The 27,291-nt window shown below is 55.8% G+C and overlaps 4 protein-coding genes across 5 annotated transcripts; 2 read left to right on the plus strand and 2 right to left on the minus strand.

Annotated features, from left to right (window-relative positions):
• The first annotated feature begins 2,653 nt into the window (after positions 1 to 2,653).
• On the plus strand, positions 2,654 to 7,081 carry IGBP1 (immunoglobulin binding protein 1). 2 transcript variants are annotated; one of them, XM_072336191.1, is made up of 6 exons: positions 2,654 to 2,907; positions 2,983 to 3,267; positions 4,556 to 4,751; positions 5,761 to 5,846; positions 6,166 to 6,278; positions 6,535 to 7,072. In XM_072336191.1, exons 1-6 carry the CDS (start codon positions 2,654 to 2,656, stop codon positions 6,681 to 6,683), a joined length of 1,083 nt encoding a protein of 360 aa, XP_072192292.1. In that variant the 3' UTR covers positions 6,684 to 7,072. The 2 variants fall into 2 exon arrangements, with proteins under 2 accessions (XP_072192292.1, XP_072192293.1); XM_072336192.1 differs by having other exon boundaries at positions 2,683 to 2,907; positions 6,532 to 7,081.
• Positions 7,082 to 8,654: 1,573 nt separating this feature from the next.
• Positions 8,655 to 12,120, plus strand: LOC140251968 (diacylglycerol O-acyltransferase 2-like). Its single transcript, XM_072336193.1, has 8 exons — positions 8,655 to 8,694; positions 9,799 to 9,927; positions 9,991 to 10,098; positions 10,266 to 10,336; positions 10,550 to 10,754; positions 11,367 to 11,541; positions 11,631 to 11,833; positions 11,966 to 12,120. The coding sequence occupies exons 1-8, from the start codon at positions 8,655 to 8,657 to the stop codon at positions 12,118 to 12,120; spliced, it is 1,086 nt and encodes a 361-aa protein (XP_072192294.1).
• Positions 12,121 to 13,377: 1,257 nt separating this feature from the next.
• On the minus strand, positions 13,378 to 17,792 carry P2RY4 (pyrimidinergic receptor P2Y4). The gene is made up of 2 exons (XM_072336190.1): positions 17,693 to 17,792; positions 13,378 to 14,512 (listed from the first exon to the last, which is right to left on the minus strand). The coding sequence occupies exon 2, from the start codon at positions 14,494 to 14,496 to the stop codon at positions 13,378 to 13,380; it is 1,119 nt and encodes a 372-aa protein (XP_072192291.1). The 5' UTR covers positions 14,497 to 14,512; positions 17,693 to 17,792.
• A 967-nt stretch (positions 17,793 to 18,759) lies between these two features.
• LOC140251597 (phosphatidylinositol 3,4,5-trisphosphate 5-phosphatase 2-like) lies at positions 18,760 to 26,553 on the minus strand. Its single transcript, XM_072335566.1, has 26 exons — positions 26,417 to 26,553; positions 25,590 to 25,653; positions 25,054 to 25,192; positions 24,834 to 24,978; positions 24,446 to 24,586; positions 24,252 to 24,339; positions 23,953 to 24,039; positions 23,621 to 23,725; positions 23,420 to 23,534; positions 23,166 to 23,272; positions 22,799 to 22,901; positions 22,268 to 22,464; positions 22,074 to 22,191; positions 21,897 to 21,993; positions 21,659 to 21,797; positions 21,488 to 21,587; positions 21,103 to 21,191; positions 20,818 to 20,899; positions 20,646 to 20,735; positions 20,459 to 20,575; positions 20,276 to 20,364; positions 20,061 to 20,148; positions 19,838 to 19,993; positions 19,691 to 19,763; positions 19,175 to 19,613; positions 18,760 to 18,975 (listed from the first exon to the last, which is right to left on the minus strand). Exons 1-26 carry the CDS (start codon positions 26,551 to 26,553, stop codon positions 18,760 to 18,762), a joined length of 3,321 nt encoding a protein of 1,106 aa, XP_072191667.1.
• Positions 26,554 to 27,291: the final 738 nt, after the last annotated feature.

The raw sequence follows: 27,291 nt of genomic DNA on the forward strand, positions 1-27,291 counted from the left end.
TCTTGGGGAGCACCAGGTGGGTCCTCTGGCTGTATGTTCTCCACATATGCCTTAAATGCAGTCCATCACAGCAGTCCCAAGTTTGCTATATGTATAGTGGAAAGCATGAGGGTGTGCTTCATGGCTGAGAAACATAAGAGCCATTCAGAACCTGTGGCAAAGCTGGGCCCTAGGCACTGTCTTTATGCTGAAAGCCTACCACACTGAGACACACAATAGAATGGGAGAGCAGGAGAGATCAATCCTACTTGTCAAAGCTGGGACGCTCCTCCTTTTCACATATAGCAGGAATAACCACAGCCACCATCCCTACAGTCAGGGTCTTGCTGGGTAATTACACCTACCAAAGAATCATTTCTTTTTCCCTTGTGTTGAGAACACCACCTGTGTAATTGGAAGAGGCAGCTCAAAAAAACCCCAGAGCCTATGCCAGCCTGTAGGAGAACAACATGCAAGGGTACATGCGGTTTGTTACACTGAGTAGACAGACCACGGGCAATTTGGTCATTAGCCCTTACTGACTTCATTCTCTGTAGTGTAAGTGAAGCCTGTTCTTGACCAGATGGGACAGCAGAGAAAAGCAGAGGTAATTAACTGCTAGCAAACAGCTTTAGGAGCTTCCAACTAGCAAACAGGTTTGCCCACTTGGCTCTTCCTTCTCCATCTTGGAGGAAACAGGACTTTATATAGATTTCCTGCTCTCTCGGTCCAGCTTGCATGGTGAGCAGTGATAATGTGCAGCTTGAGGCCAGTCCTGTGCTGCTACTGATAGACTGGGTCAAAACTGACCACTTCCTCCTTCCTGACTTTATAAGGAGGGGAAGCAGGCTGAGGTCTGGTGCTCCATCATCAGCCTCTGCACAGCTATTTGGAGAGCAGGCAGATAACTCCTTGTGAACCTGTCTGGCTTGTTCTGAGGGCCGAAGGCCTCCAAGAAGAGTGCCCAAAGGAGATGTTTAATCTTTAACAAAAAGAGATATCCTACAGGCAATGTGATCTCTGAACTGCTTAGAAGCTATCTTGATAACACAAAGGTGAAGGAGTTCTCTTTTGCTCTGATCCTCAAAATGTTGAAATTTAGAAGCTTGGGGAGGGTGATGAGATGTGATAGGTTTACTGTGGATTTTAACAAATGCACACAAAGGTGAAAGATGCTATATCAAGTGCATCTAATGAAAGTGAACTGGCTGTAGTTGCTGGGGATTTCACAGTATCTTCTGCTGGTGAGCAACAAACGGCTGTAGATTCCTTGCCCTATTCTACTTCCAGTTATTATTACATTAATTAGCTTCCCCACTGCTGGATGCTGTTCTTTACTTCCTGTCTTGTGTGCAGGAATACCACGGAATGATGTGTTAAGCTGTTGACATAGCTCACACCACTGGTGTCTGCGTTTTCAGTCCAACAATGGTCACACAGAGGAAGGATGGCAGAGCAGTACAAGCACTGAGATGCACTCAGGACATAGCATACAGGATCCTAAACCCACAACTCATCAGCTTTTATGATTAACTTCTTATCAAGCTATCTCATGTACGCACGAAGAAAGCAAACAGAGCCAGTCGTAAACTGACTCATCTGTGGAAACAGTGCTTCCAGCCTGCCCTGAATTATTGTCACGCCATATAAATTTTTCACATCTAGGTCAATGACTTGTATTGTGTTTCTGTGTTTGTGAAAGTCCAGCTTTAACCCTCATCTGTCTTACGCCTGTTTTAATTTCAGGGGTACATGAGGGACTCAGGAGCCAACTGAAGAAAAGAACACGTGGAGAAGAAACGGCAGCAGGCACTGCACCTAAACAGCAACACATAGCACTGTGCTGCCAAGTGCCCGTGGACGATCTGTCACATTCCTGTCCCAGGCTGTGCAGTCCCAGCCTTGATGTCCCCAGGTGCCACTAAGCGTTTTTCAAGAGCAGTAGAGGACCACGTGAAGCACCAGCCCTGTACCTGGGGCAGGACATGCTGCCTTTCTCACCAGACATTTCTGTGGTAGCAGTGATTTGGGGGCCCCTGGAGGGACCCATGGCAGCAGTGCTGCCTGGTGTGCGGGTGTCACAGTGATGGCTTGGCTCCCTCTGGTGCAGCATGAGCAAAACACTGCTGACTGCACCCAACTGAAGGAGCTGAGCCCTGCAGGGCTACCAGCATGGGGTCCTCGGGCACGGTGGCTCATTATCCTATTTTTGGTTGGGTATGGGAAGGTAACATTGATTGCAGTGACTATTTCTGATTCTGGAGTGAACACATTCAGTTCCAGCTTTTCTCCTGCTGTGGAGTGCTGCATTGTGCTGTGTGGACAAACTCTGGCCTTCTGCTGTGTTTCTTATGTAATTAATGGACATTCACAGAGATAACGGAGGGAGACTCACACCATTGAACAAATGGGAGCAAAAGCAGCAAAAGGGTGGATATTGGAGCAACAGTCAAGTAAGTCGGAACTGGTGGGGGGTGAGGGGGGAATCTTGGGGCAATCTGGGATGAATTTGGGTGAGATGTTATCTCGTGTTACTACAAAATACACCGTGGTATGAAACAGGGGCAGCCGCTGGCACGTCTGGAGCGCACTGGAACTGAGAGGCGCACCAGATAGGCCCTCACCAAGATGGCGGCCCCACTAGCACCAAAATGGCGGCTCCGCCCTCACCAAGATGGCGGAAGGGGCGTTGCCGCCGTTACCGGAAGCGGGCGGGCAGGTGGTTCCTTCCCGGCCCAGCATGGCGGAGGCGTCGGGCGAGGGCCCGCGGCTGCCGGAGCTGCTGGAGACGGGCTGGCGGCTGCTGGAGGAGGTGGAGGCCAGCACCGAGCCGTCCTCCGGGGCTCCATCCGTGCAGGCCAAGGTGCGGCAGGGGCTGGGTGCGCTGCAGCGAGCGGCCGCCATGGTGGAAGAGCTGGAGCTGTTCAGGTGAGGCGGCGGGGCCGGGGTCGGGGTCGCGGCCGCAGCGCTGTGCGGAGCTGAGGCCGGTCTGTCCCTTTGCAGTGAGAACGAGGAGCTGGAGGAGATCGCCTCGGCCGACCTGAAATACTTGCTGGTGCCCGCGCTGCTGGGCGCGCTGACGTTGCGGCAGGTGGAGCCGAGCCGGCGGCGGGAGCACCTGGAGAGCGCCCGGAGGCATTTCTGCCGCTTCCTGGAGCTGTGCCGTTCGTACGGACTGAGCAGCGCACGGCTGCCCCCCGCCACCCCCATGGAGGACAACGAGGCCGGGGGCGCCACTCAGCGCAGCCTGTTGGCCATGGCCTCCAACCGGCAGGCCAAGATCGAGAGGTCAGACCCACGGGCCTGGGGCTGGCTGGGCTTTGAGGGCTCTCCCGACCCAGCCGTTCTGTGTTGTTGTTCATGGCAGAGCCCTTCCTGTACGGGCTGCTCAGTGTGGGCACTGAGCACATAGCTGAACCCCACCTGCAGCAGATGAGAGGTGGCTGCCCTAAGCCCTGCTGTGAACAGGTCTGTGCTTGGCCTGCTTGAAGGATGAGACATTGCAATTACGACAGCAGAGACTGCAGGGACAAAAGTTCCCAGAGGCCTGTGTCATCACACAGGCTCCAGAGCTGTCCTGGCCCAGTTGTCATTGTCAGTAGTTGACTAAAGGGAGTTTATCTTGGTGCAAACAAGCCAGAGAGGGGCGGTTTGCTTTACCTCCCTGCAGCCCAGGGTTGGGCAGGCAGGTGCTCAGCTTCTTAAAATGTGGTTTTGGGGGTTTTCTGTGGAGCATTTTATAGAACAGCTCATAGGCTCTGTGTCCTTTTAGCTCCCACAGGCTGCTAATCTTTGGTTCTTACTGTTTGTCCTTTAGTGATGCTGTAACTTAAGGATTTACCCTGGAAGTGTGTTAGGTAGTCCCCTCCCTGCCCCCTGCTTCTCTTAACTAGACCTAGGAAATCCAGAAAGGCAAAAGTATAGTAAAAAGCTCATCTGCAGGCACGTAACCATCTGAGACAGAAATTGGTAATGTGCTCAGTTGTCCTTTTAATCTCTTACAAAGAATGGTAAAAATCCATTACAGTGTCCAAATTGGAGTTGAGAGTAGGACAGAATGGGGAGGGTGGGTGGAGAAGATCAGGATGGCTGCAGGTATGCAGGTATGGTCATGCATTTTCAAAACCTTTGTAAGCATGGTGGAACTCTTCTGGTTTCTGTAGTTTTCATTTATCAAAGACTTCTGTTGTCAGTCACACTAAGGTGGGGTTACATCCTCATGCTCGGTGTTCTGCTTCTTGTGCTTCTTTAGAGGTCATCAGGAAACAGCAGCTGGTATGATCTGCTGCTGTGCTCCTGCAAATCGTTGCTTTAGCTCTTTGGGGCTGTTAGTCCGTTATATGAGTGGGTCCTGCTCTCAGTACAATATGGGACTCTATGCATAGCTGGGATTTGTTTATCCTAATGAGCAGTGATCAGCAACTGGCCCTTCTGTAAAAAGCAGTTTGTGTGGGACAGGAGGTAGCTCTCTAAATGTTATTCAGGTTCAATAAATAGTTTATTTTGGAAGACACGGTGGGCTATGCTGGAGGAAGTTTATTGAAATTAACTAATTATTCATTTCTCTTTGAGCCAGATATAAGCAGAAAAAAGAACTGGAGAACAAGTTGGCCTCTTTGAGAACCTTTGTGGAGAGTGGGCAGGCAGATGAGGAGCAAGTACGGGAGCTGTATCTACTGCAGGCCCAGAAATGGATCAACATCAGCTTTGAGGAAATAGAGAGCATTGACCAGGAAATGGTCATCTTGAAGAGTAGAGATACAATGAAACAGGTATGAAATCTCTCTTGATCTGCAGGTCCTGTGAACTCTGTGTAGTTAGATCTTAGATAAAACCTGTTGTGAGTGAATGAACCTTGGAGGAATTCATCAGAGTTTCCGAAGTTTTGGATTGTAGATTAGAGTCTTAGCTCATACACAACATTAATGGATGGGGCTTGGTTTAATTCTGAATGGCCAGTGGGCTGATTTTTGCATTAGTGCCTGTCTGGTGCTGCCACATATCCTAGACAGTCATGGCTCGTTAAATGCTGGAGCACTGAATATCAGAGCATAGCTGGTCTGCACACAGAGGCTTTTTTCCACTTGGCTGGGTTGTGTCAGACCTTTAAAGAAATAAATACATTTTTTTAATTAAAACAAGGCCTTCCTGGCTTTTTTTTTTTTTTTTTTTGAAGACCGCCTTTCTGAGTCTACAGAGAATCCTGATGTTAAAGTACAACATGTCCATTCCATGTGAGGAAAGCTGCTTAGGGACCTACAAGTCGTGTGTAGAACAGTTTTTCTGCACTTCATGGTACTCACCTCAAATGTCTGTCTAGAATTAAAGAATCATAACGTGCTTAAGTGTACCATAGTCCAGCTTTGTTGGTACAGCTGGTTTGTGCAATTCTTTATTGCAGAGCTCTGCTGTTCTGTAGTGCCCTGGGTGATATCTTCGTGAATGATGAGCTTGATTTGCTTCATAATGTACTGTGTTTGATCCATGGAAAAAATAAGCTATATTTCATGCTTTGATCTGAGCTGATCTGGTTTAGCTCTATTGACTTTCTGCTTTGATCAGAATGAGTATAACAAAGGCACAAAGAGAAGTGATTTGTGGAAGCTCACAGATGGAGTTCATGATTTAAACCGGATTAAGGGTTGAATTGTCCAACTTGGGATGTTGCATTGACAGCAGAGGCATTTCTTTTCTACAAGACCCATAGTAACTTGCTTGGGGTGGGAGGGAAGAGAACTCTTATCTACACGATTGTTTTCTGACTCTTGTTTGCCATTTCAGTCTTCAGCACCACCACACAGTCCTTCTCGACAAGTCAGGACTCCATTGAAACCTTTCATTCTTACCCGGGATGCAGTTCAGGCTAAGTATGTTGGTTTTTGACTATTTAAACACAGTGTGATGCGGTGCTGTGTTTTCACAGTGAGTCTAAGATACTTCTTTAAATGCAGAGAAGCAATTGTTGTCTTCAGGCAGCATGTCACATCAAGATTGCATGTGTTATACATCTGGGTTGAAGGATGGGGAAACTTCTGATGCATTTCTTTCACTTTCTCTAATTTCTTCTGTTGTCAGCATATTTCAGTATCTCAGCTATCCATACAAGGTGGGGTACAGAGTAGTTCCATGCATTGATATTGGTTCAGTCATAGAGAACATTCCTTGACCATCTCTCTCTTTCTGTAGAGTGTTTGGTGCTGGATATCCTGGCCTGCCAACTATGACTGTAAATGATTGGTATGATCAGAAGAGAAGGGAAGAAGCAGCGCTTGGTCAGAGTGCACCTCAGAGGCAACCAGGTGAGGCAGAAAAGAGCAAAAATGGGAATGGAGAATTTGGTAACCCCCTTGAGGAGGAGGGTGAACGAGAATGTATTCAGGGTGTAAAACACCCTCTAGCTTTCTCCATTAGGTTTGAGAATAAATGGGTTGCTAAAGCTGTTCTGTGGCAATTCCTGCTTTCTGTCCAGGCTGATTCCTGCAGGGGAGTTGTGAGATTGAGTGGTAAAATTCCAGTGTTGTGCTGTGTCTCACTGTTGTTCTTGACCTTTAGCAGCAGACACAAACGATGAAGAGTCGCAGAAGGAGCAGCAGGAGAAAATAAAGGAGGAGGATGATGAGGAAGCTCTTCAAAAAGCTCGGGACTGGGATGACTGGAAAGATACACACCCAAGAGGCTATGGCAACCGGCAGAACATGGGCTGATGCTCCAGCAGCAGAGAGAACAGGGCCTGGAAATCCTGTAAGAGTTGCCTGTGTCTTGCAGATGTAGGAATAAATACACTGTACATATGCAGAGCTATCCTTGACTTCTCTGGGAGTCACTGGAGTCAGAGGAGTAAACGTGACAATTTGCTTTGGTTTACATGAAACGTCAGGCTGAGTGTACCTGTCCTGTGCAGTGACACCACAGGGTGGCTCCTGACAGCGGGCACTGCACGATGGGTCAGGCTGCCTCTGCCCTCCCAGTCAGAGGAAGTCCTTGGAAGAAAAGATACCTGAGTTTGGAAACCGCTCTTTGTACTGTTGGTGGATGTATTTATTTTTTTCCCCTCTAAATTTTAAACAAAATAAAATCTCTTGTGTTGCCTAGTTCTCCCTGTGAAAATCCCTTGCTTTTCATCCTGGTCTTTTCCAGAGCATGTGTGTCAGCAGCAAAGGAAAATCAGAGGTGGGAACCATCAGCTGGACAGTTATTTTGGCCAGGAGTACTGTTGGCCCTTTCCAATGCTTCATTACTGTTCCTCCCCAGGTGGGCAGGCTGATGTGTGGGTATTTTGTGTTAAGTAGATCAGGTGTTTCCAGTAGATCAGGTGTTGAAGTGCTGATAGTACACATAGTACAACTGCGCTAATATAAACATTTGTAACGTGGATTCTGTGCGGCTGTAGTATACATACATATGTATGTACAGTGTGTGCAGTCAGGACCCCCTAATGGAGTGTTTTAAAGGCCAATGCTGGGACAAAGCAGTACTATATTCAGAGGAGTAGTGTAGTGGTGGTCAGTGTGCTCTGAAATCTGCTTATAGAATAGTCCTGAAGGATCTGGATTTCTCTAAAGCAAGCTGTTGGGAGCTCTGGCCTTACCAGCTGTGTGCCAGCAGCTGCCATCAAGGTTAAAAATGCAAAGTATGCTGCAAATGTCAGGATTAAACTCCCACCCCACCCCCCCACCCAACTAAGCACCATTGCTTCTGCTGTGATAGCATGTTTCCCAGAGCAGTTTCAGACTTTCATTTGGCCTCGGCAGAGGTTTCAGTAGCAGGCTGCTCCCTCACCTCTAAGCAGCCAGCTGGGCTGCATGATGGCTTAGACATCTCTGCACCTCTTGTCAGTGTATGCTGTGAGGCTGCGTGTAGTCTGCAATGGTTGCAGTTCCCTCTTTTTCCAGATATTGTTTCTGTGATTTACCAGAACATATAATGGATTTCTGTGGGTTCTGTACCTTCCAAAGCTTTATTTTTTTCTTTCCCTCTTTAACAATGCATGCAATCTTGAATGTGAATGAACTCCTTTTCTGTGCTGCTGTCAGCCTGCTGCTCCTGGCAAGTCCTTCTGGAAAGATGTGGCTCCACTGGATGAGGTCCTGCAGGTTTTCTGTCCCTTTCACAGCTGTCCTGGAGCCCACTCTCTGGGCTGCTTCCATGCTGCTTTTGTTTCCTCCTTAGTGTGTTTGGAAGGGAACCTTTCCCATATTCATTTTGTTAAGTTACACCCAATCTTTCCAGTCTTCCTTCAGCAAGCCAGGACCAGCGTGAAGGCTTTTTTCAGTGGGAGAAGTTTGGGTGCCAGGCACCACCCTGACCATCCTCCTGGTTTGTTGAGGAGGTGATCACGAGTCTGTGGCTGACAACCGGCTCACCAAGCTGCATCCCACCCCACCAAGCATCAGGGTGATGTTTTCAGGCTGCTCTCCAAGGGACTGCACTGGCACAGCAGGACAGCGGGTTGTGAATACCCATGGTGCCATTCCTGGGGGGCAGCGGTGCTGACGAGTTGTTACTCAGTGTAACTTCTCCCAAGGAGCTCCAGCACCCATCCTGGCCCTGCTCCTCTCTGTGCGTCCCCCTCACATCAGTCAGGGCGGTCACTGAGCGATCAATCGCCGCCCAGGATTTCCAAACCTGCCTTTTAACCCGCTGAGCCGGGCTCCAGAGCAGAGCTCCCTGCCACCATGAAGACAATCATTGCAGCCTGTTCCCAAAATCTGAGCGGTAAGGAATATCCAAATGTTTGAATGGTTCCTAACTCTCGGCGCTGTATGGGCTCGGGCAATTAGCGTTTGCTGTCACTATTGTCTGTTTGCTTTAAGACTGCTCAGGGGAAAGGGAGGTGTTGGGAGCGATTTGGGGTTAGCGGCACCAGAGGAAAACATAAAGTTGCTCAACAGGAATGGGATTTCTTAAGTTAATGCTGACCAGGCGTTAGGAAACGCTCCTCCTGTGAGATGCTGCAAAGTGATGCCAATTCTGCTCTCATCTCCACGCTGCCCGGAGCTGCAGAGGCTGAGCTCCTCAGGGGAGGCTCCCACCACCCGACTGGGGAGCAGCGTGGGTACAGCACTGGGCATCGCCCATCGCTCTGCTGATGGTTTTCATTGTGCAGTCTGGAAACCAACAGAGTGCTCAAGGGGCTGTAAAAAGAGCTAAAAAAAGCAACTTAGGGGTAGGCGCAGATGGGCTGTATGTCTCCGCTGGAAAAGTCAGCGGGCGTTGGGAAAGCTGAGAGCCACAGGGCTGGATGATTTCTGGGAATGTGGCAGAGAGGGGGGTTGTTTGGAATGGGGACAGCACTGAGGGGGAAGGGGGCAGAATCCTTCTGCCAGGGTGGTTCCAGCACTCTGTTCTTCTCAATTGCGCTATTCCTGGTTTAGATTGAGGTGGGAAGAGCTGAGCTCCCCCCCTGGACTGCTGCTGGTCCTCAATGGGAACAGCTCCATTCCCTCTCCCCTGCACATCTTTCTCACTGCAGATTTCAGGTAGTTTTCACAGGCCCTGCTGGGTCTCAGACCTTTGGCCGATGGCTCAGGCCCATTTTGGGGAGGAGGGATGGGGCTACGTGTGGAGTTTGGATCCTGGCACTGTCCGGGGTGGTTAATGGTTCACCAGATCCAGCAGTGGGGAGCAGGAACAGACTGTCCCTTCAGGGACAATGGGGACAGCCATCCCGACTGCTGTCCTTGGCACTGTGGGGGGGCAGACATCGAGCATCCCCAGCCCATCCATCCCTGTTGGCATCAGCCAAACAGGGACACTCCTAGCATTGGTGGTGGCTCTGTGGATGGGAATGCTGAGCCCACCATGTCTGTGTCCTCACAGGCAGCCGTGCCAGCCTCCATGGTGCCCTGCGCACGATGCTGGCCGTGCCATGGCCCTCGCAGCGGGATGTCCGTGCCTGGTTGCAGCTCCTCGCCGTGCTCCAGTGGGTGCTCAGCTTCCTGCTGCTGGGTGAGTGGGGCCGTGGGGGCTGTAGGGCCGGGCGTGCACTCACTCACCCACCCCATCCCACAGGCCCCGTCACCCTGGTGCTGCTCATCTACCTGGTGTTTACCCGCTTCTGGCCCATCTCTGCTCTCTACCTGGCCTGGGTCATCTTTGACTGGGACACACCAGAGAAAGGTACGATGGGATGGGATGGAATGAGGCACCCTATGGGCACTCCATTTCTCTGGGTCTGCCCAGGACAATGCCACATCTTCCTCCTACCTACAAATGGCAGCAAGAGGAATGCAGCCCTCTGTCTGTTGGGATGGGCTCTCCTCACCCCGTTCCTTTCCCATTTGCAGGTGGCAGGAGGCTGCCATGCCTGAGGAGATGGTCCGTGTGGAGGCATTTTCGGGACTATTTCCCTGTGAAGGTGCGGGGCAGGGTATGGGGTGGGGATGAGCATACAAATAGCTGTGGCACCATCTCAAAGGATCTGCTGGGTTCTCCAGGCAGTTCCCCTTGCTATGAACCAGGCGGGAGCAATGCCGTTATTCTGGGTGTCCCCAAGCCCTGCCTGCAGCACACACTGCTACCACAGAGCACTGTCAGTCCCCTCTGTGCCCACAGCCCTCTGTCCCTGCAGTTGGTGAAGACACATGACCTGTCCCCCAGCCACAACTACATCATTGGTTCCCACCCCCACGGCATCCTCTGTGTCGGCGCCTTCTGCAACTTCATCACCGGCTCCACTGGCTTCTCCGAGTTGTTCCCAGGCATCCGGCCCTTCCTCACCACGCTGGCTGGCAACTTCCGCCTGCCCCTCTTCAGGGAGTACCTTATGAGTGGAGGTGAGTGGGGTGGTGGTCTGGGCAGGGGGCCAGTGCCTGCATCCCTGCTCCCAGCCATGACCTCTGGTCCCTGGCTGTGCCCAGTGGCTGTGCTCCCAGGGAGCAGGCTGAGTCTGCCTGCACCCATGCACACCTTGCCTGCACCATTTACACACCTTGTCTGCATCATGCACATCACTTTTTCAAAGTATTTACACCTCCTGCACATCTTAGTTGCGCTCTGATTGCACTTGTGTATGTCCTGTGCTTACCTCCTCTTGTGTTGTTTGCACCATCTGCCCACCTTGCTTACATCCTGCTCACATCCTGTGTGCTCCTGATCTGTGCTGTTTGCACCTTGTGCACACCCTGCCTGTACCCTGCGCACACCTGTGTGTGCCTTGCTTGCACCTGCACCCAGATTTTTGCACTCATTTGACCCCCTGCACATCTCACTTGCACCCTGTACACACCTTTTTTGCACTGTCTGCACTCCTGCGCTCTGTGTGCACCTTGCTCACATCTCACAGCCCCGCTGTCCCCTGCTCTATCCCCCTCAGTCACAGTTCCTAGTGGGGTCCTTTGCATGGTACCCCTCCCAGCTCCTTACAGACTGTGCTGCTCCTGCCATAGGCCTGTGCCCAGTGACACGCCGTGCCATCGGCCACCTGCTCTCCAAGAATGGCACGGGCAATGCTGTGGCCATCGTCATCGGTGGGGCAGCTGAGTCGCTCTCCTGCAGCCCTGGTGTCACCACGCTCATCCTGAAGAATCGTAAGGGCTTTGTCCGCATGGCCCTGCAGCACGGGTGAGTGTGGGAGCACCAGGAGGGCACCAGGTGAGGGGTATGGGGGGGTCCCAGCACACCCCCTCAGTGCCACTGTGTGCCCTCTGCAGTGCCTTCCTCGTGCCCTCCTTCTCCTTTGGAGAGAACGAGCTGTTCCGCCAGGTGGTGTTTGAGGAGGGCAGCTGGATGCGGGCCGTGCAGCAGCGCTTCCAGAAGATGATGGGTTTTGCTCCCTGCGTCTTCTACGGCCGTGGCCTCACTTCAGTGCACTCGCGGGGCTTCCTGCCCTACGCCCGGCCCATCACCACTGTGGGTGAGTGGCTACAAGGGATCTATGGGGAGGAGGAGGGGGTCCATGTGATGCTGGGAGGTGGATCTCAGCTCATGATCCACTGAGCTGAGCACAGCCCTGTGCTCACCAAGGTGATGGGTTCCCTTCCTGCAGTTGGGGAGCCGGTGACGGTGCCCAAGATTGAGGAGCCGAGCAGCGAGGTGGTGGATCTGTACCATGGCATGTACGTGCGCTCCCTGCTCAAGCTCTTCAATGACAACAAAACCAAGTATGGGCTGTCAGAAGGGGATGAGCTGCGCATCGTGTGAGTGCTGTGGGCATGGCGACATGTGGCTGATGAGGCCCTGCCACTCCCTCTCCTCCTCTTCCTCCCGTGGCACCCAAAGGCTGGCGGAGGCCCCAGAGGTGCCACCCCTAGGACTGCAGTGATGAGCACAGTCCCATACAGTGACTGTGAGCAGAGGGAGGGCGTGGGGTGTCATGAGGAAAAGGAGGGAGGTCATAGGTTTGTATCCCCATGGCTGGGCTGGGGAGGTGTTCCCTGTTGGAGCAAGGGGAGGGACACTCAGGCACGGGAACCAGTCACAGTGGCCTCAATGTTGTTGCTGAGTGATATCTCTCATACAAATTTCCACCCCTTTCCCGTGTCCTGAGTGTGCTTTGCAGTGCCAGATCGATCAGGGCACAGCATGGGAGTGTGGGGGTGGGGTTTGGTGGCACTGGGGCGCTCTGGGATCTCCTTTCCCAGGCATGGGCTGGGAGTGCACTGAGGGGCAGGGACAGCCCCATTTAGCCCCATCCCATTGTGGGCTGGTGTGGGATGCAGCTGATAAGCATCTCCGGGATGCCTGTCTTTACGCAGATCCTCAGTTAAACATAACTCTGGGTAAACATTTAGAGAGCAAATACCCATAAAGGCAGATTCTCCTGCAGGCCTTTACCACCCATCTTTTGTCATCCTGGTGTCACCCCTCATCCCATGGCTCCAGTCTTGCCCCACGTTTTGCCATAGTATGAAGGGGTCACACTGCTGTCCCCTCACCACATGTATATCATCCCTCTTTCTTCTGATACAGGGAGGATCAGTTTGGCATGTGGAGAAGGGGAAGGTGATTTATTGGGGTCCATAAGCAATGCAGCCCCTCACAGCCTCCCCCAGGATGATGCTTTGGAGGGCATCTCTGAAATGTGGCTCCATGCCCATCCCCCAAGTGTCCCCACCCTGAGGACAGTGCAGGGCATTGCAGCAGGGGCTGAGCCCTCAGTGCTGGCAGCACTGGACTTAGTGGCAGTCTCAGTAGAGGCCCTGGCCAGGACCACAGCCAGCATTCCTGCTATGCCCACGTGTCACCACCTACTGACACAGGGCTGCTCCTCCACTGTCTCTAACATCAGACTGTTCACTGCACTCTGGTCAAGCACTGTGTGTGCCTGGGGAGGGACAAATGTCTTATCATAGTGACCTGGGATGCACCCCATGGCCACCTGCCCTCAGACCTATGGTAAGTGCTCCAGACAGGTTTGTGGAACCAGGGATTCCGTGCTGTGCCCCACTTCTTTGCTTCTCATTGCCCACCTCTGCTCCACCCCATCCCTCTACTCTCACTGTTGCAGCAGCTGCCAACCACACTGCTGTCCACGGAGGGGGACACCAGGGCCAGCAGGGAAGTGGGCACAGGCCGGGGTCGCTGGGCTGCCCCCCGGCGCAGCCGTCCCCGGTACTTGTCCCCAGCCATGAAGTACAGAATGGGGTCCAGGCAGCTGTTGATGCTGGCCAGGGGCCGCGTGATCTTGTAGGTGAAGTTGATGATGTTGAGGGTCTGGCAGTCAGCTTGGAAGTAGCGAGAGGTGTAGTAGAGGGTCCGGGTGATGTGGAAGGGCACGAAGCAAATGGCAAAGACGGTGAGCACGATGATGATCATCTTGATGGAGCGCTTCTTGTAGGAGGGCACGCGAGGGCCGGGGCTGGGGAAGCTGGGCTTGCAGAGCCTCTTGGCCATCAGGCAGTAGCACACAACAATCACCAGGAAAGGAATACCGAAGAGGAGGGCCATGACAGAGGAGCTGTAGTGCACGTAATGGTCAAACTCCTCAGGCTTGGTGGTGTCATGGCACAGAGTGCTGTTGTCCTTGGAGCTGGTGGTGACGAAGATGAGGTTGGGGATGAGGCAGATGGTGACAACCAGCCAGACGCCCACGCAGATGAGTCGTGCGTGTTTGGTCTTCACCCACTTGAGGGAGCGGATGGGGTGGCAGATGCCCATGTAACGGTGGACGCTGATACACGTCAGGAAGAGGATGCTGCTGTAGAGGTTGGCATAGAAGAGGAAGCGCACAATCTTGCAGAGTGCTTTCCCGAACGGCCAGTTGTTGCGGTCAGCGTAGTAGTAGACCAGGGTGGGGAGGGAGAAGACGTAGAGTGTGTCAGAGATGGCCAGGTTGAACATGTAGGTGGTGGTGGCGTTCCAGGGCCTCATCCTGGAGGCAAAAATCCACATGGCCCAGGAGTTGAGGGGCAGACCCACCACGAAGACGATGCCATAGGAGATGGGCAGCAGGATGAACTTGAACTCCTCGTTGAAGACACACTTCGCCTCCGCTGCGGCAGTTGTATTCCCTCCCAGCCAGGGGGTTGGCGTCGGTGTCCACGGGGCAAGTGAGAACATCCTCACCGGAGCGTCCATGTTCTCCCAGCCAGAGCTGCTGGAGCAGTTAATAAAACCACATTAGCTGTTGATCCTGACCATTGTCAGGCACAAAGCGAGGCAGGCGGCCAAAGATGCCAGATTTTTTTCCCCCCCTCCAGGAGCTCCGGCCACTTTGATGCTTCTCTGTTTTTTCTCAGCTCTTGGGTTTGGGCTTGACACGTCCTCCCCTCCGGAGCCCTCCCAGTGACACCCGCGGATCGTGGCTCGGAGCAGCACGCCGTGACACCGCGTGGAGCCGGGCAGGGTGCCCAGGGCCAGCCAGCAGACCCGCGGCGCGCCGAACAATGAAACCTTGATCAGCAACAGCAGCCCCCGCGTGGTGCCAGCGCAGCCTCTTGGAAGCTGGCTCAGCCTAATTGGCACCACCGTGACAATGCCGCCGGTCCCAGAGGGATCCTCCCCAGAAGAAAGGCAGGAGGAGAAGAAAGGATTGTCTGGAGGGGTATGATGGCCCTGAGAAATCCTCAGGGGGCTGTTAGAGGAGCCTTTGGGAGAGCGTTCCTGGGAGTGAGGGGCCTCCAGCTGCCAACTCTCCTCCCCAGGAGAGCAGTGAGTTCATCTGCATAGAGAGGAGCTGTTCCCATGCCAAGCCCCAGCCCGACACAGCGCGAGTTAGAAGCCATCGGGACATTTCCCCCTTTGCGCATTGTTCAGATCAAAGACCGGGATTCTCATCATCCCAGCAAATTGGTCCCGAGGGGTGAAAAGTGAGGGCAAGCTGTAAAATGGCTGCACTCGCCTCTGGAGATGTCTAAAGTTCAGTGCCTGCTGCTCCAACAGACACGGGGCAGCTTCCCTGGGTCTGACCTGGGCAGTGCTGGTCCCCAGGGGATGGTGGCACTGGAATGGAGTAGAGCTCGGCTCAGGGAGGTGCTGCAGGATGCTGGTTCAGGAGGGATGAGCAGAAAGCTGTGCCGCCCCACACTCCTGTTCCCCCCATCCCCTTTACCACTTTCCTTTGCAGTGAACACAGCTGGCAGGGATCTCCCCAGGGTGCATCCGTGGCTCTGTTAAGTCATCATCCCACAGAGACTCCCCACTGTTTGCAGAGATGATCATAAACTAACAAAGGGCACCAGGACCATCCCCTGCTCTGCACGCAGCCCAGCAATTTGTTTGAGTTCTGGGCTGAGTGCAGCTTTGGGCCCGAACCCACCACCCCTTCCCGCTGTGGACAGCTTAATGACAGGATGAGTTCAGAGAGCAAGAGGCAGGCCCTGATCAAACATTAACAGCAGGACCTCGCTCTGCTATCCTTGTAGGGACTGGGAATACCAATGGGGGCAGCAGGGACCAGGGGGTCCATTCTCCTCTCCCACCCTCTGAGGATGGCAGAGGGCAGAGCAGCACAGCACAAAGCTCTATAAGAGCGGTGCTGCTGCAGGTTGCGGCCACCACAGCTGATCTCGGTGAAGCTGCCAACAAAGGAAGATGATCTGAATAATCTCATTTAAAAAAATATGACACCTGATGTAAGAAATGCACAAAGAAAATGCAGTGCCAGCTGGCTCAGTGCAGAGGGCAGGTGATAAGACAGGTGAAGGCTGAGGCTGGCTGCATGCAGCAGCTGATTTGGCTGGTCCTGAGCAAGCTGCCTTTGGGAAAACCACTAACAAACCGAAACACAAAAGAAGATGGCATCTGACAATCTTGATCTCAGCAGTCAAGGTTTCTTACTTCCTCATCTTAGTCACGATCAAAGGCAGTGGTTTAAAGGGCTCTGATTTACGCCCATCCACCCTGAGGACACGTCACTGCTGTTCTTGTTCCTCGAGCACAGCCCCAGTGAGGCTCCTCCAGCCATTGCTTTCTCTGTGCACTTTTCTGGAGGGACTACCTGCAACAGTGAGGCTCTGAACCTCTGTCTGGGGGAAGTGATGTTCAGTCCTGCCTGCCTGTTTTGTGGATGCACAGGGCTGTGGTGTGGGAATGAAGCTTTCCCATTGCTGTAGGTGCAGCTGGTGGCACACAGGGAGGATGGCCAGAGACAGAAAGAGGGTTGGGGGCAACCTCAGGGCACATATCTGGAACACGTGCTGCTCTTTGGAGATGGGGCATGGAACGGACTGCAGAGAGGAACTGCAGAGGAATGGGTGAGCCAAAGGGGCTTGGGGAAAACACAGGGCTTTTCTTCTCTCTTAAGCCCCTGGAAATTGCAAAACAAGGGGAAATTGTGCCAAACATCCTGCAGAAGGACCCTTGTCCCTAATCGCCACGTGGTGAGCCCAGCCAAAGCCCTGGCACCAGGGGAGTGTGACCTGATTTCTCTGAGTTCCCTTTCTGCTTGCCAAAGCTGTGTCCTCCCTGGGGCCGGCAGTAGTGCTGGGGCTGTGCAGTACCCCACTGCAGCCCACCTGTGCCCAGGTGCCCTCAGGCTTCAGCAGGATGGAGGTGATAGTTTTTTCACCCTCGAGCGGGCTGCTCCAGCCCTTCCAGCTTGCCAGGTTTGCAGCACCAAGCAGAGCTGCAGCAGCCCCAGGACCAGCTTTGTCTTCAAAGGAGATGACACTTGGGGGGGTGAAGAGGAAGATGAAAGAGAGGAGGTGACTGCCCTATGACATACAAAGGTTTTTGGTGATAGAGGATCACAGTGGTGTGATTGGAAGGAGAAATTTAGGGATGGGCTGACCCCGCCCACCCCCCCAGTCCTGCATCCCCAGGATGTCACTGCCATTCCTCTCAGCGCCAAAGCAGCATGTCCAGCACCCCCAAGCCTGGCTAGGTTTGTATAGTCATGGCACCACCGCAGTGGGACCATCCCAGCTGCTGCCCTCCCCAAGACCCTCACCTCACCTGTGCTCCAGGGATGGGGTGACTCTCATCTGCGAGGCACCCCCAGGGAACACCTGTTCCCCATGGGGCCCAGAGCCATGCCGCTGTGCCGGGCCGGGCCGTGTCGTGCTCGCTCGTGCTCTCGCACGCTGGGAGCAAAGTGCCTGGGAGAGGCAGGGCTGGAGGTAGGCGGAGGCGGGGGCAGGAACCCGCGGTTCACTACCCGCCGTGCCAGCCCCGCGACGGGACTTAGCACTGCTGCGCTCCCGTCCTGTCCTGCCCCGCGCACATGCAGCCTTTGGACTGGATGCAGCCCCCAAGAGGTGAGGTGTGAGTGCTTCCCCCTTGGTTATTGGGGACCTCAGCCCTACACCTACGGCGACCGTGGTCTGTCACTCACCAGGACCACGTCCCATTTGTCCGTGGGGGCCATATGCTCTCACACACTGGGTTCACGGCGCCTTGCTAATGGGAACCAGCCGCGGCCTTTCTTCTCCCGTGGGGAACACGCACCCTCAGCCCTGGGCACTCCGGCCTGTCTCCTTCGGGGACAGGATGGTACCGCAGCCCTGAGAGGCTCTCCTGGGGAGAAAGGCGGCCACTGCCACCTTGAGGCCGGCCCGGGCATCGTGTCCCCAAAGCGGGCAGCAGCTGCGAGGCCGCGCAGTGCCTGCGGTTCGGCAGCACGCAGCTGCGTGCTGGGGCTCCCCATGGCTTGGCAGAGCAGACGGCTGTCCTCAGTGTGTGTACGTGCACACTTCAGCGTCCTCCAAACTTTATTCTGGGTGACAACAGTGTGGTGCACCCCATAGGACTCAGCCTCAAGGAGCAGCAGAGCTCCTTGTGGAACTTGGCCCCAGCCAGGCTGAGGCTAGAGACTCATGGGCATGCAGGTACTCAAGGTCCAAACATCCAGTGGTCCCAAATGTCCTGAGGGGCCTCAATATGTCCTGTGTCCTCCTCCCTGCTGGTAGGGCTCAGCATGGTCTTTGCATTACTTTGGGGTGGGAGGATGGAGATGTACAGAGAAACCCTGAGAGCATCCATATAACGTCCATAGGAACTTCCTGAGACTTCCCAGCAGAGGTGCAGCAGTCACTTCTTGCTTGACCAGGTCCACATCTGGGTGCTGGCGATGGCCAGGTGAGATGCCAACAGTGCTGGCAAGGGAACAACCTTGGGACATCTCCAGTCCCACATGTCCAGGCTTAGGTGTTGGGTTTGGGGTAGGCTCAGTGCTGCCGGCTCCCCAAGAGACTCCTATGCACTTTACTGTGGTGCAGAGATGTGTGCAGGGCTGAGCACCCCAGCTCCCAGCATGTCTTGCTTAGTGCCATCCCTGCACATGCAGCAAAAGAGACACTGTGCCAGGAAACCACTAAATGGGGACCCCAGGGTGTCCATGAAGATCTGGGGACACACACTGGGTCCATCTCCCCAGCCTCCTGCACCCTGCCTGGAGGGGGTTCACCTCTCATCCTCCCCCAGGCGCGGGGCTCTACTGGGGACCCTGGGGATGCAAGTGCTGCCCTGCTCCGTGCCTGCTGCTGCCAGCTCCAGGGCTGGGGGGTACCTGAAGACCTCAGTGCTGTTCCAGACATGTGCACACAGCCCCTCCTCATGCTGCTGCACTCCAACATGGCCTGGCCCAGTGCCAGCACTGCAGGACTTGTCACCGCACCACTGCGGAAAGAAGAACAAGGGAAGGCTTCAGCCCTGTGACAGCAGAAATGCCCACCTTGGTGTCCCCACCCTGCATGAACTGGGTGCCCCAGCACTGCCACCCCTCCAGCATTCCATGCCCCATTGGCAACTCTACAAAGGGTCAGCATCCTGCTTCTGGGGATGGCCCTGTAGCCAAAAGCACATCCCACGGTTGTACCTCTTTGTGGTGGCTGTGCTGGTGAGCACTCATCCCACGCCCTGGCACCTCCCGGTAGCGCGGTGGGGGTGGCTGAGGGGCACTGTGGCTCTGGTCCAGCAGCATTTGGTGGCTGTCCCCTTCACCCCTGGGGGTCATGTGGTCCAGGTGGTTTAGGCAGGTGGCCATGTGCAGCATTGTCAGCGAGCAGTCACCCCTCTCTGGCACATCCCTCACCAGGATGGCTGACTTGGGGCGCTTCTGCCTGCCCACACCAGGAGGACTCAGCAGGGACCTGCAGGGTGAAGGCAAAGGGGCCTGTGCCTGCGGGGGACCCCGCATGGGGCTGTCTTCCTGTATGTCAGCACTCAACGCCCACGTGGCAGGCAGTCCCTCAAAGATGAAGTAAGCTGGGTTGGTGTAGCTGCTGGTCGCCTCTGGGAGGCTGCGGGGACGGCTCCTGCAGGGCACAGAATCACCAGGCTCAGTGTCACCTGGGGATGGGGCACAGGGATGGACCCCAGCTTGAGGGGGTACCTGAGGAGTGGCTTGGGGTACAGCGGGGAGTCCTCTGCTGGAGCATCCTCCTCCTCCTCAAAGCTGATCCACTCTGCAGAGCACAGATGTGTCACTTCTCCCCATGTGGGCACATGGCAGCAGTGGGGTGACACGGTAGCACCTTACCATAGAGCCTTTCGCGGGTGCTGTGCCTGTCCTTGGGGACACGAACCTTCATCCAGCCCCTCATGGAGCCCGTCTCCTCGCCACGGTGGAAGAGGAATGTCTCAAACTGCTGGGCCATGCTGCCAATCATCGACCGCATTGCGATGCAGCACTCGCCTGCACACGAAGCATGTTGAGCCCCACACCCAGCAGCACCCTGCCCGTGTCCCCATCCCATGCACACCGTAAGACTCGCAGCTCTCCATGCCCTTGATGCTGAGAAGCAGGTGCTGGTCACCAAGGTACTCCAGGTCGGGCAGGATAGGGTTCAGCTGCACGAAGTGAGAGGGCAGGTTGGTAAAGTTTGCCTCTGTCCTTGGGGTGTGATCACACCATGCAGGGTGGGAGGGATGGGAACGAGGAGATGGGAGGATGCTGAGCCCTCCCCACTGTGCATACCACAGGCAGCTGCTTTGCTGACCAGCACATCCTGAGGAAGCCAGGGACGTCGCAGCTCTGCGAGGTGTTCTCTCCACTGCGCTGTGCCTCTGCCAGGGAAGAGCCATGGGGACAGCTCCAGCCCCATGCCAGGCACCGACACCCCCCCCCCCTACCCTGCACTGCAGCCCCGGGGCACCTCACCCTCCAGGCAGTAGGAGTGGAACTCAATGTAGCACTTGCTGCGGCTGGCAGTTTTGACAATCACCTCGATGCTGTCCCACTCGATGCAAGCCAGGGGCTCAGGATCAGTGCCAGGAGCTGCAGGACATGAAGGTTCTCAATGGGGTCCAAGTCCTAGTGGGGACAGACCCCATCCCCTTGTCCTTACCCTTCTTGGGCACAAACTGCGACGTCACACCCACCTCAAAGGTGGCAAAGACGGGTGAGTGGTCACTGGTGACGATGTCGTCAGTGCAGCCTGGCATAAGGAGAGGCAGCTGGTGGGCTGCCAGAGCCCTGGGGTTGCATCAGGCTCAGCCCCATCCCCAGGTGCCACTCACCATAGGAGCTGCAGACCAGGTGGGTCTCTGGGAGAGACTTCCAGAGGATGCGGTCACACCACGAGGGGACATTGATCCTCATCTAGGAAGGAGAAAAGAGCCACTATAGGTGTCCTCTTAGGTTCAGGATTCTTTTTCCCAGCCCTGCTTCTTTCTCCTCACCAAAAAAATGTAAAGAGCAGCCCTAAAACTTCACCTTCCCTCAGGGGAGGGCTGAGCACCCTGTGCAGCACCATCCATCCTGCTGTTCCCATGCCCCATCTGTGTCCATGTGTAGGAACTCACCCCTGTGGTCTTGAACTTTTGCCACATGTAGTTGTCCCGGGAGCCCCTCTCATACCGGTAGGTGGGTGGGAAGGAGATGTCACCCTCACCTGGGAACAGACACACACAGGTGACACGAGGCCAGCATCTCCAACTGTCCCCAGAGGTGCAAACTGCTCCTATGGAGCAGTGTCCCCATGGGGACAGGCCCTGAGTGTCCCCATGCCCCAGGCTGTGGGGACACTGCCCAGGAGAGGCTCATGATGCACATGACTTTCCCCAGGTTTTTGGCACCTCGCACAGAGCCGTGCAGGGACACAGTGCTAGAGATGGCACTGGTAGAGAGCTGGAGGTCCCTGGGTGCCACTGGAGCAGGCAGCAAGCAGCTCAGCAGCCCCACACTCACGGAACTGCAGGAACACCTTGTTCTTCTCCCGCTCCAGGTTGAGTTGGTCCATGGCAAGGAGGATGTCAAACTCCTTCTTAGTGACATGGGTCAGGACGTCCTGAGCAGGCACAGGAGGAGCAGTGAGCACTGGTCCTGGCACCCTGAGCCCAGCTCCCCATGGACACACACCTGCACATCCATGTTCAGGCGGTAGTTGAGATCCCCGAACCAGAAGAGGTGGGTGAAGCGCAATGTGAGGTCGAAGGCACCGAGCCGTTTGTCACCCAGTGCCAGCGAGCGCAGGATGTCACTGTAGTTCTGGTTCCTCCTATGCCATGCAGAGGAGTCACATGTCAACCACTGTGGGGTATTGTGGGGCCCCTTGCCCCTGAGGTGGCACCTGCCCACCCCACGGTGTCCCCATCACCTGTGGGTCTTCTCGCTGCCCGAGGCCAGGTGGCAGTTGACAAAACCAAAGGATGTCCCATTGAAAAGAAAGGAGACACCCACAGCCCCTTTGTTCCCTGTGGGGACATAGAGCTCAGGGGGCATGGAGGTGCCATGGGGCAGCCCCCCCAGCTCAGTATCCCCATCTCTTCCCTACCCAGAGTGTTGGCAATCCCTGTTTTGACGCTGGAGGTGTGGACGTGGCTGATGCGCCGCTTGTGCTCCGGCTTCACCAGCACCACCATCTTGATGCTCCAGAGACTCTGCAGGGCCACCTGCGGGATGGGACGGTCAGCTCGCCCACCCCCACAACACAGGAAGCCAAAGCATCCCCAGAAGTTGGCCATTTACCACTTGGTAGTCAATGGCCATCAGCGTCTTCAGGGATGCGCGCAGGAACTCGACCCACTCGCGGTCACCCAGGGAGTTCTCCTGTGTGCCGATGACGTAGATGTCATGTGGGATGCAGGCGGTGGTCTCGTCCTGTGTGTGTCCCAGGCCTCTCGAGGTCAGCCAGGAGGCGAGGGAGCGGGGTGGTGGTGTGCTGCCTGGGGATGAGCACAGTGGGTGACTGCCTCACACCCTTCTTCACCCCAGTACCCTCGGGGTGGGAAGCATCACACCAGCACCGTGGTCCACCCATGCATATCTCAGACCTGTGAAGCCCTCAAGGGATTCATGTCTCCAACAGCAATGAGGCAAGCAAACTCCAAACCCCAAATGTCCATGATGGGGTCTTCTACAGCCTCCCCTCCCACTGAGGACCAACTCACACATTGCCCGTCCTAAGGCAGCTCCCTGCAGACCCTTCCCAAGCGTCCCAAGTTTGCAGTGGGATGTGAAGATCCCCTAGGATGACAGAACCTCATCCAGGTCCCTTACCCATGTTCCATGTCCCAACATAAACCGAGATGAGGTCAGGTTCATCCAGGTTGGAGTGTTGGATCTTCATCAGCTGCAGCAGCTGGCAAAAGGCTTCTCGCTTCTGGAGCCAACACAGGAGGCTCAGGGTACATATAGGGGGTCTCAGGGGCTGTACCCAGGTGTAGGGGAGCACAGAAGCCTCAAAGGCAGACAGGGTCAGGGAAACAACAGCACCCAGGTGTCAGAGCTGACAGAGGGCTGGCCTTGACCTCAAGTGCACCTATTCCCTGCATGGCTAAACAATGACTCTGTATTCCCAAAACAGCATCTCTGAGGTGGGGGGTGGGGACTGAGTCCCCCCCACAAAGCCACCCACGTTGCTCACCTTTGCACTGGGGAAGATGATATCCTTGCTCAGGTTCCTCTGCAGGTCACGGCTGTACACCAGCCTCACCTTGCTCTGCATACTCTGGTACTTGATCAGCTGCAGGACTAAATGTGGGGTATGAGGGATGTAGGGGGACCCCCTGTCCCACGGCACATGACATGGGGCAGAGCTCGGCATGCAGCCCACCCTGTGGAGTCAGGTCCAGCCCATCAAATGCCTCATGTAGAGAACTGAGGGCAGCAGCCCCTTACTTTTGTCCTGCGGGATGACCTCCTCTGGGGACCCACTGCCCCTCTTGGTGATGGTCACTGTGCCCTCCTCCACATCCACCATCAAGGCTGCGCGCTGTGACTTGCCCACCTTCACCTGCAGCATGGACACGGGGTTCCTGGGCCAGCCCCCACCCATGGGTGACAAAGACACCATGGCCACACTGTGTCCCCTATCCCCACCTCGAAGCACTGTGTGGCCATCGGCTTGGTGTCTGGAGGCAGGGCTGCAGGGCTGGGCAGTTCCAGGTTGTGCCATGACACCGTGTCCTGCAGTGACATCAGCACCTGCAAGCAGGAGGAGAGAGAGATGGGGATGTGGTGGGTGATAGCCTGGGTTTGGCTGAGGTGCCCAGATTGGGGAGATGCTGTCACTGAGAGTATGGAGTAAGGGGCCCCAAGCACAGGGAGAGGCTGAGGGTGCATGGCTGTGCAGCTGAGCAGCAAGTTGCTGGAGGGATTAATTAGCTGAGGAGTTGGCCAAGCACAGCAAGGAGCTGGCAGCATGTGGGCACCTTCTTCTCCAGTGATGAGAGCAAGTGGTTGACAGCTGAGATCTTGCTGAGGAGCAGCTCCAGGTCAGGATTGCTGGCCAGGAAACCCTAGGGAGGAGGACTGGTGCTGGTGCTGTGTTCAGGATGTGCCCAAGGCAGGGACCCACTCCCCCCTCCTGCACTGGGAACACATAACTCCTTGTCCCCAGTGGGGACCTCATCTGCTCCTCTGTGCTCAGAGAGCACCACAGGGCATGCAGCACCCTTAGGCACCAAAACCACTCATACCCCCTGCAGTGGGATGAGCCCGTGGGGCTCACCTGCTCCCTGGCCGGACTGCGTGGGGACACAGGGCGTTCAAACACTCTGGCCAGGGTCTCCAGCCCCACCAGCGTGAAGTCAATCTCACTGCAGAGAGACAAAGGAGCACGAGGACTGAAGATGCACAGGGACAGGGACAAGCAGACAGTCCTTCAACCCTGCCCTCCTCCTGCCATCCCCATGTGCCACTCACCTGTGCAGTGCCTGGCAGGCAGTGACGAGAGCAGCACTGAGATGGCGCAGCTGTGGGTGCCCACTGCGCAGTGCAGCCAGGTCCAATGGCATGTGCTGTGCCAGGTAGTCAGCCATGAAGCCCATGAAATCACTGGATGGGCTGCAAGGAGGGCAGTGGCTGGGAGCGGAGGTGCTCGGGCTCAGAGAGGTGCCAGCCCTGGGCACGGCGCTCAGGATTTGCAAACCACAGGGAAAGGCATTTTGTGCCCTGCTCCAGCTCCAGCATGAGCAGGGCTGGGTGTGGGCGGCCACCCATAAAAGCATCCCCTTGGTCTTGTATTCTTGGGATGTGCCACCTCCACCCTGCTGTGCTGTGCCCACCCCAGTGCCCCTGAGGAGCACGTTACCTGCTGTGAACCTGCTCCTGAAGCCTCAGCTGCAGCTGCTGTGAGATGTGGGGATGGGTGGGGGGAGCACCAGGCCCTGTGCTCCCCCCATTAACCCTGGTGGGCACCACGCTGCCCACATGGCCACATCTTCCATCCTCCCCATCTGCGGGCACAGATCCCAGCTCAGCGCCATCACCTCTGTGCCGGCAGTCCCAACCCTTTGCTCCCATGCCCTCACCAGAGTCCTCATCAGCTGTTTCCCGGAGCCGGTGCACAGGGTAGAGCAGAGGCGTCACCAACCCATTGTTGGGCTGCTGGTAGGCGCTGATCAGCTCAGGGAGACTGCGGAAGCACTTGGCCTGAATGCCCTGGATGCTCTGGGGGGCAGAGGAGATGGTGGCCACTGTGTCCCCCCATCCACAAGCCAGACACCTCGAGCCAGGTTCATAGCTAGGGTGGGCAATGGGGGATGCTCTGCACACTCTCACAGCAGGGATAGTGACAGAGAGGGGACAACATTTTCACTAAGCCTCCCCCAGATGCAGCAGCAGTGGGCGGCTGTGGGGCTACCCAGATGGCATCGTTCCCAGGCGGCTGCGCTACAGAAGGGGTCGGTGCAAAGCTCACACATCCTGTGCTGCTGCACTTATGCAAAAAGCAAACCGCACTGCTCGCCACGTGCGAGAAGCTGCAGGCTGCACCTCGCTGTGTGCTGTGCAGAAGTTGGAGGTGGGGGTGAATGCCCCTTCCCTGAGCACTGCTTCCTGCACCCACCTGGACAGAGAGCAACCCCTCACTGTTGGGCAGGATGCGGTAGGTGTGGACGTGCCGCTGAAACCTAAGGGAGAGCAGAGCATCAGCACCATGTGCACTTTGCAGGCAGAGGAACTGAGCTGCTTTGGGTAATGAAGCTGTCGCCTTGTGCCTGTCCCAGGGTGCCCTGTGCCCCATGCTCCTCAGCACCACGTGTTTGCCTTTTGCACCATGCATCTGGCCAGGAAAGCCACAGGGAACTGGGGGGCATCCTTCCAAACCCACAGAAGCACTGCCCATGCACTTCCAATGCATCTAAGCAGTATGTCCCTCAGTTGTATGGGGGATCCACCCCAGCCCCAACCCCATGCCTCCGCCAGCAGCACCTAAAGGTGCTGGGGCTGCTCAAACTGACAGCTGAGAAGTTAACAGCAGGCACTGTGGTCCGGATGCTGGCGCGCCAGAGGCTGAACGCAGAGGGGATGTTTGTATTCACGCAAAGAGGGCTGTGCTGGCTGCTTCCTTTACCCCACGCAGGGGCCAGGCAGGCACCCAGATGCACCTGAATGTGGGCAGCCCCACAGGGCACAGCATGATGCTCCATGAATGTGGGGTGGGAACTACACAGGGCCCCCCGCCCCAGACTGAACTGGGCATCATCAAAAAAGCACCGTCACAGAGAGCTGAGCAAAGCAGAAGTGGTGGCTGCACTCTGCACACATCCTTTTTGCTGTCGAATGATTTGCAGCCCCAACCCTGCCTTGCTGTTGCGCTGCTCCATCCCCCCACCCTGCTGCACGGACTGGGGACAAGAAAGAAGCAAAGAGCAGAAATAAGGTTGAACTCACAGGAGGCACAGGGCATACGCCCCTGCGATGGACTCACTGTCCCGCACCAGGAAGCAGCCATCCCGCCCTGCCTTGGCCAGCAGATCTTCAGCCACCACCCTGCTGATGTCTTGGTGGTACCAGCTTGCTGCTGCCATTCTTGTGGGTGGCACAATGTCAGCTGCACTGTGTTGCGTCCCCCACCCCACATGGGCTGACTGCCGAGGAAGGTGAAGGTGGGGGCCCAGAGGCTGGGGGTCCCGATGGGCAATGGGCTCCTGCTCATAGGGTGCCCCACATTGATCCTCCCAGCTGGGCAGTGCAGCAGGAGTGGGTCTGGGGGGGCTGTGGGGTGAAGCCGGGGGTCCAGGTGCTCCGCGTCATGGGTGGCTGCAGTCTGCAGTGTGCAGGGGGGCAGAGAGGAGCAGATCAGGGACCCGCGGCAGCATCACCCCACCAGCATCCTGCCCTGCTGCACCAGGAACATGAGGCCATACAGGCATCCCGGTGGCAGATGAAACCCCGTATGTCACCAGAGGTACTCACCGTCCCTCGCAGACATGGTACTGCACACCCTGTGCCCCCACTGCCCGTCCCCTGAAGCCGGACCCACTGCTCGCCGTCCTCACTCTGCACTGCTGTGCCTGCCCTCACTCTTCCTCCTTTACGCTCTGCTCACTCCACATCTGGGACAGCCTCCTTGCTCCTCCTCCCACTCCAGCCCTGCTCGCAGGGGGAAGCCGGCAGCCATGCAGGGCACTGAGCACAATGGGGGCTGCCCAAGCACAGGGGCCCCACCACCACCCTGCTCACGTCCAAGCCCAGAGTCCCATCCCTCAGTTGTACCCAGCGGAGGGGATGGAGGGCTGCATGGCATCACTGCACTGCACCAGAGC

This window comes from Excalfactoria chinensis, chromosome 4 (assembly GCF_039878825.1).
Source record: "Excalfactoria chinensis isolate bCotChi1 chromosome 4, bCotChi1.hap2, whole genome shotgun sequence".
Classification (NCBI taxonomy): domain Eukaryota; kingdom Metazoa; phylum Chordata; class Aves; order Galliformes; family Phasianidae; genus Excalfactoria; species Excalfactoria chinensis.

Excerpts from the sequence above, each read along its gene's own strand:
- IGBP1 (XM_072336191.1), top strand. The coding sequence starts at position 2,654 with ATGGCGGAAGGGGCGTTGCCGCCGTTACCGGAAGCGGGCGGGCAGGTG. Across the intron at positions 3,268-4,555 it reads CGGCAGGCCAAGATCGAGAG|ATATAAGCAGAAAAAAGAAC; the intron begins GTCAGACCCACG and ends TCTTTGAGCCAG. Across the intron at positions 6,279-6,534 it reads TGCACCTCAGAGGCAACCAG|CAGACACAAACGATGAAGAG; the intron begins GTGAGGCAGAAA and ends GACCTTTAGCAG.
- LOC140251968 (XM_072336193.1), top strand. The coding sequence starts at position 8,655 with ATGAAGACAATCATTGCAGCCTGTTCCCAAAATCTGAGCG. Across the intron at positions 10,337-10,549 it reads GGGACTATTTCCCTGTGAAG|TTGGTGAAGACACATGACCT; the intron begins GTGCGGGGCAGG and ends CTGTCCCTGCAG. Across the intron at positions 11,542-11,630 it reads CGCATGGCCCTGCAGCACGG|TGCCTTCCTCGTGCCCTCCT; the intron begins GTGAGTGTGGGA and ends TGCCCTCTGCAG.
- P2RY4 (XM_072336190.1), bottom strand. The coding sequence starts at position 14,496 with ATGGACGCTCCGGTGAGGATGTTCTCACTTGCCCCGTGGACACCGACG.
- LOC140251597 (XM_072335566.1), bottom strand. The coding sequence starts at position 26,553 with ATGGCAGCAGCAAGCTGGTACCACCAAGACATCAGCAGGGTGGTGGCT. Across the intron at positions 20,736-20,817 it reads CCTGGTCTGCAGCTCCTATG|GCTGCACTGACGACATCGTC; the intron begins GTGAGTGGCACC and ends TCCTTATGCCAG. Across the intron at positions 18,976-19,174 it reads AGCACAGCCACCACAAAGAG|TGGTGCGGTGACAAGTCCTG; the intron begins GTACAACCGTGG and ends TTCTTTCCGCAG.